Source organism: Scyliorhinus canicula, chromosome 9 (assembly GCF_902713615.1).
Source record: "Scyliorhinus canicula chromosome 9, sScyCan1.1, whole genome shotgun sequence".
In the NCBI taxonomy this organism is placed as follows: Eukaryota; Metazoa; Chordata; class Chondrichthyes; order Carcharhiniformes; family Scyliorhinidae; genus Scyliorhinus; species Scyliorhinus canicula.
This window is the reverse complement of record NC_052154.1, coordinates 33,155,770-33,177,078: the sequence shown is the minus strand read 5'-3', so window position 1 is coordinate 33,177,078 and position 21,309 is coordinate 33,155,770. Positions and strand designations below refer to the sequence as shown.

At 41.8% G+C, this 21,309-nt stretch overlaps 1 protein-coding gene across 1 annotated transcript in view; it reads left to right on the top strand.

Moving 5' to 3' along the window:
* ankrd11 (ankyrin repeat domain 11) overlaps positions 1 to 21,309 on the top strand; it is a 226,450-nt gene that overhangs the window by 186,632 nt on the left and 18,509 nt on the right. The window contains 3 exon segments of the mRNA XM_038806475.1: positions 69 to 509; positions 512 to 6,684; positions 15,893 to 15,991. Coding sequence (XP_038662403.1) covers positions 69 to 509; positions 512 to 6,684; positions 15,893 to 15,991 — 6,713 coding nt within the window.

Here is a 21,309-nt window from a genome sequence, read left to right as displayed (position 1 = left end):
AGTGATGCTGTAAAATTATTTGCTTACGTGTTTATATTTATTAATATGTGTCTTTTATTGCCACATAGAAACTTCAGAAGATGAAGATGTTCCCTCAGTTGCGCCTTCTAGTTCAATTGATGGTAACAACACAGACTCTGAGTTTGAGAAGGGCCTAAGGCCCAAAATCAAGCGACAAGAGTTATCTAAAACAGCAACACCAGTCAAGGATGAGTATGAATTTGATGAGGATGATGAAGAAGATAGAATACCACCTGTTGACGACAAGCATTTGCTGAAAAAGGATTATAGAAAGGACGTAAAAACGAACAATTGCATTTCTATTCCTAAATTAGAGACAAAATCTTATTCTAAAAATTCTCTTCTAACGCCAAAGAAAACTCCACGACGTATTTTATCCGACACCAACAGTTCAGATGAGGAGGATAGAGTAATACGCTTCTCTCCTCCTCTTAGCAGGCCTTCAGTGCACTCCAGTCTGCCCAATGCAAGTTCTAAACAAAAAGAATCACTCGTAAAAAAGCAGCAAAGGAAAAAACAAAAGTGAAAAAAAAATGGAAACAGGAAGTGAAAAACCAGGAAGTCAGATCGGGTAAGGATGGCAACCAATTCAATTCATCTGCAACAGAAAGTGATGACTCAGAAAGTGAGGAGGAGGATAAAGGTTGTATACAGAGTGGAGTTGGTATAAAGGACTCTTATATGAGCCTGAAAGAATCAGCAATGTTCTCTTCATTATCTGCATCCTGTTCTTCCTCTCAAGGGAGCTTTGTGTCATCAAAGCAGATTCCCAGTCTTGCAGAACAACACTCTAAACCGTGGCGAATTGATAGTTGGAAATCAAACATGTCGCCAGTCTGGTCTGATGTAAGCTCTTTGTCAGAGTCTGTGAGAACACGATTCACAAGTGAATCCGACTATGCTTCAGAAGATTCAAGTTTAGAGTCTATTAAACAAGTGAAAGAGACAAAAGACCATAAAAAGAAAAATCTCATCGATGGAGATGTTACGGAAAAGAAAATGACAGAAGATATCTTAAAGATTTTGAACACTGATGGAATAGTTCGAAAGTTTGATAAGCAGGGCAAAGTTGTTAAAAAGCATAAAGTGAAACACAAGCACAAAACTAAAGACAAGGAGAAAGGGAGATCACAGAATATTCTGGCAGGCTCAAAAGCTGAGAATTTAGATATGGAGGAGTCTAAGCAAAAAGCAGACAAATCATTAAGTCCAGAAAATGAAAACCTTTCAATTGACAGAATAAAAGGAGTTAGACATGACAGAGAACAATTGAAAAAGGAAGAAAAGCTTTTAAAAGTCAAATCTGACGAAAAAGACTGGTTACTTAAAGATGATATGGGGAAGGCATTTAAAGAAGAAAAGTTAATAAAGAAACTCAAAGACTCCTCCAAAGATAACTACAAATCTGTAAAAGAGGAAAAAGACAAAATGTCTAAAGTTGATAAGGAGAAATCCATTAAAGAGAAAGAAAAAGCTTCTAAAGAAGAAAAACTTAAAATCCATAAAGATGATAAGAAAAAAAAGGCAAAGGACAAATGTTCAAAAGGTGACAAACATTCAAAACCAGATAAAGATAGAAGTCTTAAAAATGACAAGGAAAAACTGAAGAAAGAAAAGACACTCAAAGAGGAGTCGGATTATGAGGATCTGAAAACCAGGAGTCAATTTGTAGACAATGACGATAGGTTTAGTGCGTCTGATCATGAAGATCAATGGTTTTCAGATTTGTCCTCTGATTCCTCTTTTTATGATTTAAAAGAGGAAGATAATTGGAGTATTCCAATTAAAGACTTTAAGGAACACAAAGATGGTGCAGTGGGGAAACTGATTGTTGAAACTATGAAAGAAGAATGTCAGGAAAAGAAAAAAATATCTAAATTAAAAGAGAAGCAAGAAATAAATGAAAAACGCCTTGATAAAGACAACGTGAGAAAAAAAGATCGAGATCATGTAGATAAAAATGCAGAGAAAAGAAAGGACCAATCTGCTAAACATAAGTCAGGACAGGCCTGTCCTCTGGAAAAAGATAAAAAAAGAAAAGATTCTACTGAAAGTATTAAGGATCGAAAAGATAAAGATGCCTTTGAAAGTGTTAATGAATGCAAAGACACCATTTCTGAATACAACAAAGACAGGAAAAACTTTAAAGGAAAACCAGAAGATGCTTCCAAAGGTGATTCAAGAGAGTTTGGGAGTGAATGTTTCTTCAAAGAGAAGCCTGAAAGTGATTCAATCGGAAGATCATTGGAAACCAGGGAGAGGCATTTTTCGGGGAAAGAGAAGGACAAAAAGGATGGAACCGAAAAGAAGGACAAAATAAAACTTGAAAAACTCAAAGAAAAGTCGAAGGAGAAAGTTGCATTAGAAATTGAGAAAAGCATGATTGATAAATTCTTAAAAGACAAAGATACTGATGAGGAAAAGTTGCACAGGGAGTCTGGTAGTTGCAAAGACAAAAGAGAACAAAAGGAAAAGAACAGAGATCTCTTCAGCCGAGAGAAGGAGAAGAAAATGTCGTCAGAACTAAATAAAGAGAAGAGAGAGAAAAATGTAATGGAAAAACATACAGTAAAGGATAAAGATATTTCAGAAAGAAAGGAGAAAGAAAAATCAGATAAACAAAAAGGAACTGACATTGAACTAGGAAAAGAAAAGAGTTGGCACAGCATAGCAAATGACATCTTCACCGATGAAAGTAGTGATGAGGTAGACGATTGTGAACTTGGAAGTAATGAGATATGCAGAAGTGACTCACTGCTTGAAAAAGAAACAATAAAGCCAGAAAAGGAGATGGTTTCTCCTGACAAACACCGAAAATACTCAGTTGACAAACAACATTCAACAGGGAAGCAGAAAGATAAAGAATTGAAAGATAAGAAAAAAGATAAAATATTAACAGACTGTGGGAAAGACAAGAGAGAAAAAGGTTTGTCAGAACGACAAAAAGAAAAAAAAGACAAAGAACTAGTTGATAAATTAAAGGAAAGAAAGGACAGAGTGTCAACAGATTCAAGCCTGGAAAAAAAAGTCAAATCAAAGCTTCCAGAAAAGCGATACTCCAGTGATGAAAAGTTGAAAGTTAAGGCCAAGGAGAAAACTGAGAAAGATGTTTTATTAAAAGAAAGAAAGCTCTCAAAAGGAAATAATATAGAAGAGGAAAAGAAATACCCAGAAAAGCAGCAAGATACAACTTTCAATGAATTGAAAGAGGATTCCAATGACAAGAACAGTGAAATTTCATCAGACAGCTTTACAGAAAGAGCACATGATTCCACAATGTGTGGTTTAAATGATGTTTTGAATGTTGGTCAAGATATTGGAGATGAAAAATTAAAGGATTCTCTTTCTATTTTGTGCTCACATGAAAAAATTAAAGAAAAGGAGAGAAACAGACATTCATCGTCTTCATCATTGTCCAAAAAAAATCAAGAGAAAGATAAAATAAAGAGAGAGAAACGGGATAAATCAGAGGAATTCAAAGAAGCTACTGGCAAAAGAGAAGGTCCACCATTTGACCGAGAAACCTTGATATTGGATTGTGATTTTATAAGTCATTTTATGAAAGTTGAGAAAGAAGATGTGCTGGACAGAGGTGGGGATGCTTTCTTAAGTGAGAAGAAAGATAAGAGCGAGCCTGAAAAGGAATTGTCTAAAAAAACAGAAAAAGTTCCAAATACTTTCATCGGCATCAAGGAGAGGGATAAAGACAAAAAGAAGAAAGACAAGAATAAAGACAAATCAAAAGATGACAAAGAAAAGCATAAAGAAAAACATGGAGAATTGACAGTGGTCTTCAAACATTCAAAGGAAGAACACAGAAAGGACTCTCTCTCAATAGTTAGAGAGTCAGGGGGGAATAAAGAAAAAACAAAAGATGATAGTTTCAAATATAGTGAAATTAAGCAAAAGGAAAAAATCAAAGATGGAGCAGAAAAGGACAAAAATGAACCCTTTAAGATGAGAATGAATGAAAATGATAAATTGACCCAGCCAAAAGAAGTTTCCCGTAAGGACAGCAGGCCTAAGGAAAAGCTTTTAGTTGATGGAGACCTGATGATGACCAGCTTTGAGCGTATGCTGAGCCAAAAAGATCTAGAAATTGAAGAACGTCATAAAAGGCATAAAGAAAGAATGAAACTGAAAGAGAAGCTGAGACACCGCTCAGGAGATCCCAAGTTGAGGGAAAAATTCAGAAGTTCAGAAGAAATACGTAGGAAGAACTGTGATCTCTCATCAAAGAAAGCAGGTTTAATTGACTCTCAACAAAGAGAAAAAAAATCTAGAGATCCAGGAATAAGTCAAATCACGTCACCAGATACAAAGGTTCAGCCATCTTCTGGGCTCGAACCGAAAGATTGTATTTCCTGTACTCCTGGGCTGAAGGAGAATTTGTCTGCTTCCCCAAGATCTGAGCAAGATAGGCCCACAGGCGTAACAAAACTGACTCCAATGGTTTCTTGTCCAAGTTATGAGGACTTGTCGCCAGTGCCCCATATACCTAACTGTGTGAATGAAGATTTTACTGATCTGTTTGAAGGAATAGAGTCCCAGAGCTTAGTGACCATGTCCACAATATCCATGAATGCTTGCTCTCCTTCCTTTTTTGATAGATATATAAATGTCTCCACTAGCATTCAAGAGAATCCAACTAGCACTGTTCCTGGCCTCTATCGATCAGTGTCGATGGATTCCAGGAGACCACTAGATGAAGAATTTAACATTAATTCTGAGAAATTCTACAGGCAACAGAGTGTGCCAGCATCAGCAGATTTTGATGCTTCTGTTCCTCAGCCAATAGAGGAGAACCCTGAGGGGTTCTCTGGCTTGTCACCATCATATGTTTCACCCGAGTACGAGATTTCCTCACCACAGTTGGAACAGTCTCATTCTAGAATGGCCAAGTCATTTGCTGAAAATCTTAACCCTTCACCTGAAAGTGTACTTGATCATTTGCAGACAAAATCTTTGCCATTGAACAAATTTGATCCACTGGAGCAGTCTCTAGATAGTTTAGTTACTGATTTTAGTTTGCCATTAGATTCTTCGGAACAGCAGCCAAATATTCCTTTGACTTCACCTAATTCAGCTTTAAATACCAGTCTTCTGCATACATCTGGAGACCCATTTGCTGCTCATGATTCAGTCCAAAATAAACTAAGCTTTCCATCTTCTCCACACAGACCAGGTGAACAACAAAGTTTGAGCCCCATGGATAATTCTTTGGAGAATTCAGTGAATTGGTCAATGTGTTCCGAGTTGCAGCTGAAGCCACCTCCAATATCTCTTTGTGAACCTTCCAAGCCCCTTTGTCCATCAGAAACCATGCATACTGCAGTGATGCCATTTGTTTCCTCTATTTCCTCCCCTTTTCCTGACTCTGGCTCCCCTGTCCAGTGCCCAATGTCAACCCTTGACTTGGTGCAAGAGAGAGACAGAGGTGATATGGCAAGAGTGGACCAAAGGGAAGAGTCAGCAGCTTTAGACGATGCTATCCATTATATCTCTCCAGTTAGAACACATTCACCATTTGATTCCAGCGAGCCACTTCCTGATAAATGCTCTAATAATGTGCCCCCAGAAACGCAAAACCTAGCTGCGGAAAACCAGCAGGAACCAATAAAATCAGAAAAATGTGCTCCGCTACAGCAGAATATTATTTCTGAAGACCAGGAAGAACCTTTATGGAATGATCCTTTTCCAAATTCTATAGATGATCTTGATCTGGGGCCATTTTCACTTCCAGTGCTGCCATTACAAGACAAAGAAGACCCAGTCATTGAAATGCCAACACCCGAAACAGGAGAAATTGCGAAGATACATGACACTAATGATTCTGCAGCCATGAATGCTCACACTGAAGTTATAGATAATCCTTGTGCATCATCAGGAGAAGAACATGAAGCTATGAGTGAGATTCTAAAGATGGAGCCGACACAAATAGAGGATAAAATTGAGGATTGCGTCAGTAACGTAACAGCAAAACAATCCCCAGTAAAAGCTGAAGATAATGGAGAAACTAATATTCAGCTGCTTTCAGTGCAACCTACTGAATCAGATACAGAATTTGAAGATAAAAGTGTGGATGTTGCCCCCAGTTGTTTGGCAAATGGCACCATTTCCAACGACCCTGAAGCTACAGAGGCAACAGTCAAACCAGTAATTGAGGTAGCAAAGCCAACCAAAGCAGAAGAGATTCCTCAACGAATCACAAGGAACCGAGCACAAATGTTGGCTAATCAAAGCAAGCAAAACAATGCTTCACCTTTGGAGAAGGATACTGTTCCAGCTCAATTAGGAAAAGCAAAAGGGCGAGTCGTGGACGAGGATGATGCACAGGCACAGCATCCACGCAAGAGAAAAATCTCGCGTACAAATCATCAACCGATGATTCTCAATCCCTCAGCCCAGCAAACTCGAGAAATAATCCAACAAACGTTGGCTGCTATTGTTGATGCAATTAAATTAGATGAGATTGAACCATATCATAGTGACCGTTCAAACCCCTACTTTGAGTACCTTCAAATTCGTAAAAAGATTGAAGAAAAGCGTAAAATTCTGTGCTGTATTATACCGCAAGCACCTCAATGCTATGCTGAATATGTCACATATACCGGTTCCTATTTGCTGGATGGAAAGCCACTCAGCAAACTCCATATCCCAGTGGTAAGTGGAAACCTCAATCTGTTCTTAAAGTATTTTCTCTCCAATTATTTTCCTTCCTACTCATGCTGGGGTACTGTTCCATGGGCGGCTAGTAGCTTGCCTGAATAATTAATGTCTGTGTTAGCCAACTTATGAATATCAATGAGCCATTCTAGGTTGGAGGGCATCACAGTTCTCAATTATCACAGTCTTATCCAATGACATTTTGTGTGGAAGTTATAAATCTAGTTCTTAACAACATCTATCAATAACAGTGATTTGTTTTATTGAATATATTATCTAAAACTTAAGTTAATTTTGGTTATTACCTTGTCTGGTATCATTTTTCCATATATAACATCTTATTACAAACTACATATTACAAACTACGCAGGAAACCTAGGCATTGGCTTTTAAATATTCTAGCAGTGAACTAACTTATGTTAACAAAGGACTTTTATGTCAAGTGAGTAACAAACATGAGTGACTATCATCAACCTAGGGGGCCTCACGGTAGCATGGTGGTTAGCATCAATGCTTCACAGCTCCAGGGTCCCAGGTTCGATTCCCGGCTGGGTCACTGTCTGTGTGGAGTCTGCACGTCCTCCCCGTGTGTGCGTGGGTTTCCTCCGGGTGCTCCGGTTTCCTCCCACAGTCCAAAGATGTGCGGGTTAGGTGGATTGGCCATGCTAAATTGCCCGTAGTGTAAGGTTAATGGGGGGATTGTTGGTTTACGGGTATACGGGTTACGTGGGTTTAAGTAGGGTGATCATTGCTCGGCACAACATCGAGGGCCGAAGGGCCTGTTCTGTGCTGTACTATTCTATTCTATTCATAACCTTTTCCATTTTTATTATGTTTTGTATTGGGGAGGCGGTGGCATAGCGGCATTGTCACTAGACTAGTAATTCAGAGACCTTGGGTAATCCTCTGGGAGTGCAGGTTTAAATCTCACCATAGCAGATAATGGAATTTAAACTGAATAATGCATCTGGAATCTAATGATCATGAAACCATTGCCAATTGTTGTAAAACCCAACAGGTTCATTAATATTGTTTCGGGAAGGAAATCTACCTTCTTTGCCTCGTCTGGCATACACATGACTTCAGGCCCCCAGCAATGTGGTTGATTCTTGAATGCCCTCAATGTGGTCTTGAATGCCTAGCATGCCACACAGTTGTCTTTAACAGCTTCAAAGAAAACAAGACTGAAACCTGACTGACCACCCAGCATGGACCTTGGCACTGGAAACGACAACGGTAAACCCAGCCTTGTTGATCCTGCAAAGTTCTCCTCACTAACATGTAGGGGCTTATGCCAATATTAGGAGAGCTGCCTCTCAGACTAGTGAAGCAACAGCCAGACGCTCATGGATTATACCGTATCCATCACCAATCCTGCGTATGTCTTGCCCCACCAGCGGCACACTGTTGTACAGTTGGGAGGGAATTGCCCTGGGAGTCCTGAACATTGGTTGTGGACACCATCACCAAGTCTCATGGCACCAGGACAAACTTGCTGATTACCATATACCATCCCCCTTTGGCTCGTGAATTACTACACATGATGTTCACCACTTGGAGAAAGTACTTTGGGCACAGAATGTACTCTGGTTGGAGGACTTCAAGAGTGGTAGTACCCCCATAGACCGAGCTAGCCAGGTCCTAAAGGACATTGCTATTAGATTTGGACTGTGGTAGGTGGTGAGAGCCAACAACAGTGAAAAACATACTAAACCTCATTCTCACTAACCTCCCTGCTGCACATGTATCTGTCCATGATAACATTGATAGGTGTGACCACACAGTCCATGTAGAAACAAAGTCCCAACTTCACAGTGAGTGTACCCTCCATTGTGTTGTGTGGTACTACCACCGTGCTAAATGAGATAGACTTTGAACATACCTAGCAACTCAATACTGCGCATTTGTAAGGTGCTGTGGGTCACCAGCAGCAGCAGAATTATACCGAAGCACAGTCGGGAACCAAATGGCCTGACATATCCCCCACTCTACCATTGTCACTGAGCCAGGAATCAACCCTGGTTGCCAGGGCATGCCAGAGCAACACCAGGCGTACCAAAAAGTGAGTGAAGCTACAACTCTGGACTACTTGCGTACCCAACAGTATAAGCACCATGTAACAGGGTTGTAGAATTTTATAGCACAGAAAGAGGCCCATCATGTCCACGCTGAACATCAAGCACCTATCCGAATCCCATTTTCCAGCACTTGGTTTGTAGCCTTGCATGCCATGGCATTTCAAGTGCTTACTGAACGCTTCTTAAATGTTGCAAGGGTTCCCGTCACCACCACCGTTTCAGTCAGTGAGTTCCAGATGGGTGAAACGGCTTTTCCTAAAATCTATCGTATATCTCTTGCCCCTTACCTTAAATCTATGACCCCTGGTTATGGATCCGTCTATTAAAGGGAAATGTTTCTTCCTATCTACCCTATCTAATCCCTCATCATCTGCTATATCTCAATCACATCCAACTGTGAATGATGGTGGAGAATTAATTAATTCACTGGAGGAGGAGGCTCCACCAAGATCCCTATCCTCAATGATGGAGGAACCCAGCACAAATGGTAAGATTGAAGCACATGCAACCATCTTCAGCCAGACGTAATGAGTGGACAATCCATCTCTACCTCTGGATGTCCCCAGCAACACAGTTGCCACTGTACTGCCAATTTGATTCACTCCAAGTGATAGCAAAAAATGGCTCAAGGCACTGCATGTTACAAAGGCTGTGGGCTCTGACAATATTCTGACAATAGTTCTGAAGACTTGTGCTCGAGAACTTGCCGCATCCCTAGCCAAACTGTTCCAGTACAGATACAACACTGGCATCTACCCAGCAATGTGGAAAATTGCTCGGGTACAACCACATGAAACTGGACAAATTAAACCCAGCCAATTACTAACCCATCAGTCTACTCTGGATCATCATTAAAGTGATGGGAAGAATCTTAACAGTACAATCAAGTGGCACTTACTCAAGAATAACCTGCTCACCGATGCTCAGTTTAGGTTCACCAGGGTCACCCAGCTCCTGACCTAATTTACAGCCTCCGTTCAAACATAGACAAAAGAGCTGAACTCCAGAGGTGAGTGCGACTGCCCTTGGCATCAAGGCAGCATTTAACCGAGTATGGCATCAAGGAGCCCTATCAAAATTGAGTCAATGGAAATCATGGGGGAAATCCTCCACTGGTTGGAGTTGTACATAGCGCAAAGGAAGATTGGAGGTCAATCTTCTCAGTTCCAAGACATCACTGTAGGAATTCCTCAGGGTAGTGTCCGATGCCCAAGCATTTTTAGCTGCTTATTCAATGATTTTCCTTCCATTGTAAGGTCAGAAGTGGGGATGTTTGCAGATGACTGGACAATGTTCCCTGTTCTCAACAACTCAGATGTTGAAACATCCCATATCAAAATATAGCAAAACCTGGACCATATTCAGGCTTGGGCTGACCAGTGGCAAGTTACATTTACGTCATACAAATGTCAGTCAATCAGTGCTACCAACTAGTTTTTAATACGGAAAATCCACTGCCAACTAGTATTTCATATGGAAAAGCTGCTTGAATACAGCAATACGATTTCTCGTGTTGAAATACAGATCCACTGCATCCCACAAACTGCACTGAAGGAGAGTAATTCAAACGCGGGCAGTTTTTATTTTGTAGGCGGGGGAAAAGAAGAAAATATTAAGAGGGAGCTCCTTGTAAAAGACTGGCTGGCTTTTGGGGGCGGGGTGGTAGATGCAAAGAGGAGCTGATTGACATGCAAACGCATTCCTCCCAGAGCATTTCACTATTCGGTGCTCGCTGAAGCGGCTGGTTTCCTTGGCAAACGCTGCTGCTGAAAGACGGAGGGCCCTGCGCACTATACAGAGCAAGCGTGTGTTCCTTTCTGCAGTCTCACATTGAGGTGCTAGTACAACCTTTTATCGGGATAAAAAAAAACCACATTGAGAGTTGACTGCACAATTACAAGTGTAGATCATCTACATCATCGAAGGCTGGTACAACATTGGAAATTGTATGGTATGATGTGGTGCAATTTTAAAATGTTTGGAAGTTGTTAGGGAGGTAGCCGTTGGTTCTATCGTGCTCTCTGGGAATCAGCAATCCATCCGTAATCATTTTAAAACATTTAAATGGGTAACTTAAACTCTCCTGCATTGTTCTGTCTACAGTATTACAGAATACATTTTCTCGTGCCTTTCATTATCTACCATTTCCTGCTGTTTCTGTTTTGATTTAGTCAAGTGGGAAGGAAGCTAACCCCAGCAGGGCTGTTTGTAAAGGAGTTACCAGTAGGCCTCAGTTCAAGCCTGTTAGTCTCTTGTACTGACGGCATAGTCAAGTTGGAAGAAAAACCCATGGAAATGTTGAGTAGCGATCAAGACTTAGTTATGTGGTACTAAATCTAGGAAACAGACTTTCAAGAAGGACTATACTTTAAGATGGTCTTGTATTGTACAATCGAGAAAGGATGAATACACTGCACGATGTAACATCTTATCGGACTTCAGCATCGCTCACGGAGGAAGAAATTACGTACAGGCACATGTGCGATCCAAGTAACATGCTATGGCGCAAGTTTTGAAAAGCACCCGCAACATCAAACCTTTCATGCAGCAGAAAGCCTACACAGTCATAAAAGCAGAAAGTTTGACACATTTCCTGATTGAGCACAATGTGGCGTTTTTTCCTGCTGATCATTTGACTGATCTTTTGAAAGTGATGTTTCCGGATCATTTAATTGCTTCTAAGTTTTCTTCACGCAACAGCAATTGCCAAGACTCAAGGCCAAGAGACAAAAGGTAACATCCTTGAAGATCAGGAAAACAGTGTTCTCCATATGAACCGATGGGAGTTCTGACCGTGGTGCGGAGGAACAACTCTATCCTGTCATTGTTCGGTTCTTTGATGCAGATTGAACAGGGTGATCAGTGTGGTACTTGAAATAGAGACAGCAATAGAGAGATCAAGTGGCAAAAACATTTTCCAACTTCTGGACAATGTTCATATGGAAAACAATATTCCTTGGAGAAACATGGTATGCTTTTCTGCAGACAATGCGGTGATGATGGGAGTACACAATGGTGTTGCTTCCTTTGTGAAGAAAGAAAAGCCAGATATTTTTTAGTTCTTGAATGGCCATGCCACCTCCTTCATCTGGCTACAGAGAAAGGGGCAAGTCAATTGCCATTCTCTCCAGTGGACTTTCTTGTACCAGTTTATCACTACTTCGAGAAGCCTAGCAAGCGCCACAAAGAGTTCATGGAAATGCAAATATTGTTCAATCTAGAAAATAACAGAATACTGAAACATGTCTGCACAAGATGGTTGTCCTTGGAAAGATCATTAGACAGATTTCTGGAACAATGGTCTGTGTTGCAAGAGTTTCTCCCAAGAAGCAATCTGAGAGAGGCTTGAGAGACACTAAGCGACTGAAGGTTGACACGTCTGGAAAGACTTCTACCAAGCCTCCAGCAGCAGAGACAATCACCAAGGAGACTGCTCAACCTCCACACACACAAGGTAGTGTTACATGCAGCACATCTACAACAAAAATATTGTTTGCAGGAACAAAAACAGCATTCATGTTGTGAAAGCAAAGAGTGGTTGCCTGCTTTCAGCTGCTGTCAAGAAACAGGCCTCTGCAAGAGGGAGACTCAAAATGACCAGTGCAGGATCTTTTCATAAATACTTGTGCATGGTAGCAAGCCTGCCAATAATAAGAAAGATGGAAAAAGCAGCAGTTCAAGTGCTGGAAGCAAGAAGAAGCCTCCCACAACTCGCAACCTTGTTGCTAATACAATAGTACAGTCATCTCAAGGCAAAGCTGCTGGGATTTATGCAAAGCTTTGTGATAGAAACAAGCTGTATTGTGTCTTTCTTTAATATATACTTCCTGTAGGGCAGCACGGTGGCGCAGTGGTTAGCATTGCTGCCTCACGGCGCTGAGGTCCCAGGTTCGATCCCGGCTCTGGGTCACTGTCCGTGTGGAGTTTGCACATTCTCCCCGTGTTTGTGGGTTTCGCCCCCATAACACAAAGGTATGTAGTATTGGAGGGCATTTTGTGATACTGGACTATGATATAAATTTTAGGTGGCCCTGTAACTACATTTGTGCTCCTATATTACTTTTGAATGGTTCTGATGAAACAAAAAGTACTCATTGGCTTAGATGCCTGTTTAGAAGAGGCAATTTGTAGAAATAGAGAGTGTATACACAATGCTGTTAATATCAGAAAAGACTCAAAATGGCTGTTGGCTATTTTGTGATATTAAAGACACAAAATGGCTGAACAGGCCACATTCCCTGTAAACTGTCTCATGAAACCCAACCATGGGTATGTATCGGGAGTATCCCAAGAGCCGCTGATAATAGCTTCACAGAACAAGACATGCAATGTATCCTTGATAAAGCTCAAGGTCTACAGCTGTAGACAGGACACGTCGTCATGTTAGTTATGAATGACTTTTGTATGAAGTTAGGGGCGGGTAAGACAACACCCACTTTAACCATATATGAGATAACTGGATGCTAGGAAAATTGACGCATGTAATAAGTGTGACGCGAATATAGTTGATTGATTGTATGTAAATGAGAATACAACTAATTCCACCCCTTGAATCTGTACATTAACCCATGTGAGCCTTAGCTCAAGTGAGATAAGGTGCTGTCAAAGGCTGCAGAATCTCAGACCCTGTCTCCCAGAATTCTGACATAATAAACTGCTTTTTAAAAAACTTATACTCAGGCCTTTGTGTGAATATTTCCACCCCTAACAGTGGTGTAGGTGGATTGATAATGCTAAAATTGCCCCTGAATTCGAAAAATGAATTGGATACTCTAAATTAAAAAAAATATATATACTTCCTGTGTTCACAGAGCTCCAAGAAGAAGCTCTGAAGATACAGATTCTACATCAGAAGTTGCATGACTTTCTTGAGGACTTGTCACTTCGCTTTGTGAAACCTGCTGCAATTGCCAGTGTTACATTGCCTGCTAGCTGCAAGGACAACAGCAATCAGAAGTCCGATGAAGACCTCATCATTGGGAAACAAACCAGGCAGTTTCTCAAGGCGGGTCACCTCGCCTCGCAAGATAGAAATAACTTACGAAAGGACTATGGTGCAATGTGTAACTCTGTCTCCGCCAAATTTCCCCTTCAGGACGAAATGCTGCTACATGCAAGAGTGGAAAATCCAAGGGGGAGGATGGATGCAAACTTTACATCTGTTTATTGCCTTGCAAAGCAATTCCATGTTCTGCATGATTTAGAAATGGGAATTGCTCAATTCAAGGTTCACACGTTGGCAGGTATTGCATTAGACAAACGATCAGACAAAGTTTAGATGGCTGTCTCCCAGCTGAGGGAAAATCAACCGGTGAGCTGACGTATCATCATCTTCCAAAACTCCTGAAAGTCTTGTCAATCGCGTTTGGTAATGCCAAAGATGAACAAATCTTCAGTCTGGTCAGGAAAAACTTCAGTGAGTTGAAGGCCTGTTTAGGAACCAAGTTACTTTTGACTTCCTAACCCAGAAAATCTACTCTCAAGCCAAAATTCCATTCAGTGCAAAACTGCTTGTTAAGCGCTACATATACATCCTAAGAACGCCTGAGGTAAACACTGAAATTAAGATGCAGTGCAGTTTGAAGGACTATTTCACATGAAAACAGGTGATTGAAAGACAGTTTGACAAATGCGAAAGAGCAACATTAATCAGGTTGAATTGAGCTGTTGCAAGGACAATTTTGAACTTCATGTAAAACGGTGAATGTTTTCAGTTTTATTCTTGGATTTACTGAATGTTTGAAACTTAATTTGAAAATACCCACTTGTAATGTATGTAAAAGTATGCGATTTGCATTTTCCATTTATGTTTTCGATTTGTGCAATAAAGCCATACCAGCTGGGTGGGCATTTTTTCTTTGAAATAAAAATACTGATTTTACTGCCAAAATACTGATTTTCGATAGCTGGAAAACTGATTTCTGTTGAAAAAGGTTGGCAGCTCTGGTCAATGACCATCTCCACCAAGAGAGGATCTAACCATCGCCCCATGGCATTCAATGGCATTGCCATTGCTGAATCCCCCACTTTCAACGTGCTGGGGTCACCATTGACTAGAAGCTGAACTGGATTAAGCATATCAATACTGTGGCTACCAGAGCATGTCAAAGGTTAGGAATCCTGTATCCCATCTCCTGACTCCCCAAAGGCTGCAACCATTATCTAGGTGAGTGAAGAGGTAGGTTGCACAAACACACCATGTATTTGTGAAACCTACCTCTTCACTCACCCGATGAAGGAGCTACTCTCCGAAAGTTCGTAATTCCAAATAAACAAAATGGACTTTAACCTAGTGTTGTAAGACTTCTTACTGTGCCCAACCCAGACCAACGGCGACATCTCCACATCATGGCCAACGTCTACTATGCGTAGGTGAGGAGTGTATATGGAATACTCTCCCCTTGTCTGGATGAGTGCAATTTCAACAACACAAGAAGCTCAACACCACCCAGGACAAAGCAGCCTGCTTGATTGGCACCCTTTCCACAAACATTCAATCCTTCCACCGCCTGCGAACAGTCACAGCAGTGTGTACCATCTAAAGATGCACTGCAGGAATTCACCAATGTTTCTTCGGCAGCATCTTCCAAACCCACGACCACTGCCACCTGGAAGGACATGGGCAGCAGATATCTGGGTTCACCGCCACCTGGAGGTTCCCCCCCACATGTCACTCACCATCTTGACTTGGAAATGTTCAGGCTTGGGCTGAAAAGTGGCAAGTAACATTCACATTGCACGAGTGTCAGGCAATGACCATCTCCAACAAGGTCAGAAGTGGGGATGTGCACTTATGACTACAATTGGACCTCCAGAATTGCTGGGTCAAAGTCCTGGAAGTCCCCCCCCACTCCCCAAAGAATATTGTGGTTGTACCTCAGGGACTGCAGCGGTTCAAAAAAGCAACTCACCACCACTGTGTTATGGGTAATTAGCGATGGACAATAAATGTTGGCCTAGCGAGCAATGCCCACATGCTGTAAACAAGTTTTAAAAAAAACGATGGTAGGTGTCATTGCGGGTAAAACAATATTTGAGGGCATTTGGTAATATTTGTTGACAGCCTTTGAAAAAATATCAGTTAAAATAACTCAATTTTAAATAATCGAACCGTTTCAATTTCATAGATTGCACCACCTCCATCTTTATGTGAGCCACTGAAGGAACTTTTCAGGCATCAGGAAGCAGTGCGTGGGAAACTGCGCCTTCAACATAGCATTGAGCGGGTAAATTACATTCCTCTAAACCAATCAATTTTCTTTCCTGCATGTTACTTGATAGAATTGTTAAAATTCATTTAAGGATAATTCCAATCTGCATTGATTGTGTGCTAAGGTTTAAGTTTTTTTTTGTATGTGAATGGCAGACTACTGCTGCTGCCATTGGGAGATTCCATGTAGTGCACCTCGATTTTTAGGTAAACTGATCAAAATTTGTACATGGAAAGGACTTGGGGAAAAATGAAATTTCCAGAGCATTAAATCCTGTTTTCCATACAGATTCAAATTACATAATGCCACAGGTTTCTAGTCATTCTTTTACATAGACTCTCAATTTTCCTCCTGCGTTATTATTCCAGTAAAGACAACAAATTTCTGTCCGTGATCCTATTAATAGAAGCTGTCAACTTCAGAGTTATCTTCATTACTTAGTTCTCATGAAGTCCACCTTGCCTGCTATTTCAGACATTAATCTTAAATTGGTAGTCCCAGATTTTTTATCAAACTGCTCATATATTTGAGATATCTGTACTGTCCTGTTTTATTTCTGTCAGATAATGCTAAATCAACCTCAGCTTGTTAATTATCAGTATTGTCTCATGGTAAAACAAGACTGGGAAGAGCCAGGATGAGGAGGCGATGGAGGATTTGGAATTTTTGCTGATTGGTTCATAGTGGTCAATTAATTGCCACCATTCTGTAAACCATATTGTTTGCTCCTAAACTGCCCATATAGCCATGCTTGCTTTTTGAGTATTTTATTAATTCATGGAATGTGAATGTTACTGGCAAGGCCACCATTTATTGCCCACCCTTAATTACCGCTGAGAAGGTTGTGGTGAGCCTTTTGAACCACTGTATTTCATGTGGTATATATGCCCAGTGTTGTACAAAAGTGAAATTTCAGGTTTTTGAGCCAGTGACCGTGAAGAAACGGGTGATGCAGTTCCAAGTCAGGGTAGTGTGTGGTTTGGAGGAGAAATTGCATGCACCAGCTGTTGTCCTCCTTGGGGGTAAAGATCAGGGGTTTGGAAGTGCTGTCAAAGGATCTTTAGTGAGTTACTTAAGTGTATCTTCTATATGGTACACTGCTGCTCTTTTGCACCTATGGGGGAGAGAATGAATATTTACGGTGTTGGCTGGATCACACATGAAGCTTTGTCCTGATTGGTGTTGAGCTTCTTGGCTGTTATTAGAACTGCATTCATTCAGATAAGTAGTGTATTCTATCACAATTCTGACGTGTAGTTCGTGGACAGGCTTTGGGAGTCAGGAAGTGAGTCACTTACCAAAGGATTCCCAGCATCTGGCCTCTTGCAGCCACAGCATTTATATGGCTGGTCCAGTTAAGTTTCTGGTCAATGGTAGTAACCCTCAGGATATTGATGAATTCAGCAATGGTATTGCTTTTGAATGTCAAAAAGAGGTAGATTCTCTCTTGTTGGAGATGGTCATTGTCTGGAACTTGCAACTTATCAGCTCAAGCTGAGTGTTGCCCAGTGTTTCTGCACATGGGTATAGACTGCATTAGTATGAGGTTTGTGAATGCTAAGAAACGCTGCAGTCATCAGCAAGCATTCACGCTTCTGCCTCATAATGGAGCCAAGATTATGGTGAAACAGTTGAAGATGATTGGACGGAGGCCACTTCCCTGAGGAATGCCTGCATCGATGACCCCTGGTTGGCCTCCAACAATCTCAACTATCGCCTGGAGCTGTGTGATCAAGGCAAAGCCTAAACTGAGATGCAATGAATATGTTGATGCTGAGTGGTCGTTCATTCTTTAGTATTGAAGCAGCATGCTCAGTTCTGTAGTTCATCGTATAAGATTTGCTTAAGGAGATGATTATCAGGCATCCTTATATATGTCCAGCCCATCAGAGCAATTTTTGTCATAATGCTGTGAAGATGTTGACCATGCCAGTTCTCCCACGGATCTCTGTGCCTGGGTTAATATTAATAATAGTCTTTATTAGTGTCACAAGTAGGCTTACATTAACACTGGAATGAAGTTGCTGTGAAAATACCCTAGTTGCCACACTCCCGCGCCTGTTCAGGTACACAGAGAGAGAAATCAGAATGTCCAATTCACCTAATAAGCACGGCTTTTGGGACTTGTGGGAGGAAACTAGGGCACCTGGAGGAAACCCATGCAGAGATAGGGAGAATGTGCAGTCTCTGCAGAGACAGTGACCCATGCCAGGAATCGAACCCAGGATGCTGGCACTGTGAAGCAACAGTGCTAACCACTGTGCTACCGTGTCGCCCTTTTGGTCTTGGCCACTTGATTTTGAGGAGCTTGTGAAGGCAGAAAAGAAAGAAGAGGTTGATTTTATTTGCATGTTGTAGGTACACACTCCAGGTCTCACTCGCGTAGAGAAGAGTGGAGAGGACAACTACTTGGTAGACCGTGAGCTTGGTTTTTAGGCTCACCCCTCTATGTTCCCATACTGAATGATGAAATTTTCTGAGGGACACACTGGCCTTGACAGTTCTGGCATTGGTCTTGTCATCAATATAAACACGGCGTGAGAGAATGTTGCTCCGGTAGCTGAACTTGTCCACAGCAGTCAACTTCTGGTCCTTTTACTCACACTGTAGGCTCTTGGTAGAGCTTTCCTGGGGCAGGTTGGAACATCGGTTTTCTTTGTGCTGATGGTGAGACCAAAGTTATCACAGGATGTGGAGAACAGGTCCAAAATATGCCGCTTGTCTACCTCACTTCCAGCGTTTAGTCATTAGCAACTAGAAAATCTCTGTCTATCAATAAGGACCTTGGTCTTGGCCTGGAGGCATCGCAGGTTGAAAAGCTTGCTGCCTATTAAGCAGTTGATGTCTATGCCTGGGTCCTCATCCTGGAAGGCGTCTGTGAGCATGGCTGAGAACATGATGCTGAAGAGGACCAGCACCAATGTCAGCCCTCTTTCACCATTGGTGATGGGGAAGGAGGCAAAGTCTCATTGTCATCAATGATGCGTTTCTGCATGCCATCGTGGAACTGTCAAACCATCTGAATTTGTCTGGACACCTACTCATAATCTATCAGAGCCCTTCATGGCCAACAGTTTTGAAGACTTTGGATCGATCAACGAAAGTGGTGTGTTGGTCAGCATTTTGTTCTTGTAATTTCGCATGCAGTTGGCGAGCAGCAAACATCTTGTCAGTGGTCCCCTACCTTTTCTGAAACCACATTAGCTCTCCAGAAGTGAACCCTGCGCAAGATATAATATGAGCCGGTTTAGAAGGTTTCTGGCAAGAATCTTTCCAGCAATAGATGAGAGAGATATTCCCCTGAGATTGTCACTGGACTGGTGGATTCGTTTGAGTTTGTAGAAGCGAACAATGGAGGCGTTTTTAAATCCTCTTGAAGGGCCCCTTGCTCCCATGTAATGTGGAAGAGCTGGGCGAGCTTTCTGAGTAGCTGTGATCCACTGTATTTATAGATCTCTGCTAGAATTCATTCACACCTTTGCAGGTTGCTACTTGGTAATTGTTCTACAGCTTTCCCTGTTTCCAGCAGTGTGGGTGGAGTGCCTAGAGCAGGGTTGGTATTAACCTGGGGCAGCCTAGTTACAGTTTTGTCATTGATGTGGGATGGTTTGTTGAAGACATGATTGAAATGCTCAGCCCATCTCTCCAAGATCTGAGATTTCTCTGTGTAGCCTGGTTCCAAAGTAGCTGAGCGGATCTGGTTAACTGAGGACCATAGACCATCCTGACAGATTTGTAATACTTCATGTAATTTTTATCAGCATAGGTTTCCTCTGCCTTTTGACTCAGCCACTTGTCCTGTATCTCAGAGTTTGCATTGGACTGTGTTGCAAATGTTGTTATACAGTTTTTATGGCTGTGGACTTGTCATTTAGATATACTCTGTGTAACTTGTATTTTTCTTCAAGAATCTCAGCATCATTTTCATGAAACGAGCCCTGGTGCTTGCACTTGGCACCGAGTATCTCGTAAGCTGTGGTGTACACAGTATCCCGCAGGGAAGACCAGATTTCCTCTATTGTCTGAGGGGGTCTGAAGATAATTTAGCCTCTGCTTTAGAACATCAGCAAGCTGCTGTTGGATATAATCAATCTTCAGGCTTGAGATGGCTGGTAGCTTGGGAATCTTCCCTTGAGTGTGTCTCTCTGGCTGAATTTTCAGACACGCTTTAGAGATGAAAAGTCTGGTCAGCCCAGCAGTCACCTTTCTCTGCAAGGTGCGTTTTGCTGAGTACGCCAAGGTCAGTCTTCTATTGGGTTAGCTCTCTGCCCACTTGATGGTTCTCCGTTCTGGTACCAGTTTGGGCGTCTTCCGGGACGGTGTGAACATTCCATGCACCAAAGGTGAGATGTGTCATATTTTCTTGCTTTCCCTTTTTGACATTGCTACCGCTAGAGTGAGTAGCCTACCAGATGCAGTAAATTAACAAGGTTGCAAAGTCACAGGTTAAGACAAGAGGAGAAATCAAAGAATGAAGATGAAGTTCAAGCGCAATTATCAGAAACGATTTTTGATCAGATTGTTGAAAAAGAACAAGAACAGGTGGAGCATGAGGTGGATACTGGCGAGGTTTTGAGGAAGCAGGCAATGTTTGGGGCACTTTTATTTAAAAAAAAATAAATAAAAATAATTCCAATTAAGGGCAATTTAACGTGGCCAATCCATCTATCCTGCACATCTTTGGATTGTGGGGGTGAGACCCACGCAGACACTAGGAGAATGTGCAAACTCCACAAGGACAGTGACTCGGGGCTGGGATTGAACTTGGGTCCTCTGCCCTTTGAGGCAGCAGTACTAACCAACGTGCTGCCCCGGGGCACTTTTTCTTGCCCCTTCCTCCGACTACTGGGGTGATCAGTGTGGTCCTGAAAAGGGCTGCTCAAGTGGCTGCTGGGTTTTAACATTGCCTCAGTTCAGTGAAAGATGACACTATGTCCTGAACCACCTGTTTGCAGGTCTGCAGCTACAGCTCCCAGAGAATTGCACCTGCTATTTTGTCGCTCACCCATCACCACCGGACTTGAGATTTGAATGACAGATGTATGAAGGAATTTTTTATTGTACTTCATATTTTATTGTAGTTATGTTGTAGATAAAAAGATGTTGTTGCGAGTGAATTTGATTTAAGTGAGGGAGAGTTGCGCACTGTCAGCCACACTCTACACCCATGTCCACCTATACCCAGTTGCAGGATGGAGTCCAGGTGACTGGAAGTAGAACAGGGTTCAATGGGTGACCAGGACATCTTCAGTGTCTTGTCCTGCTCCTCGTGTTCCATAAGATGTTGTTCATTCTGCCTTCCAGCCAGTTGAACCTATTGGTAGTTTCCTCCA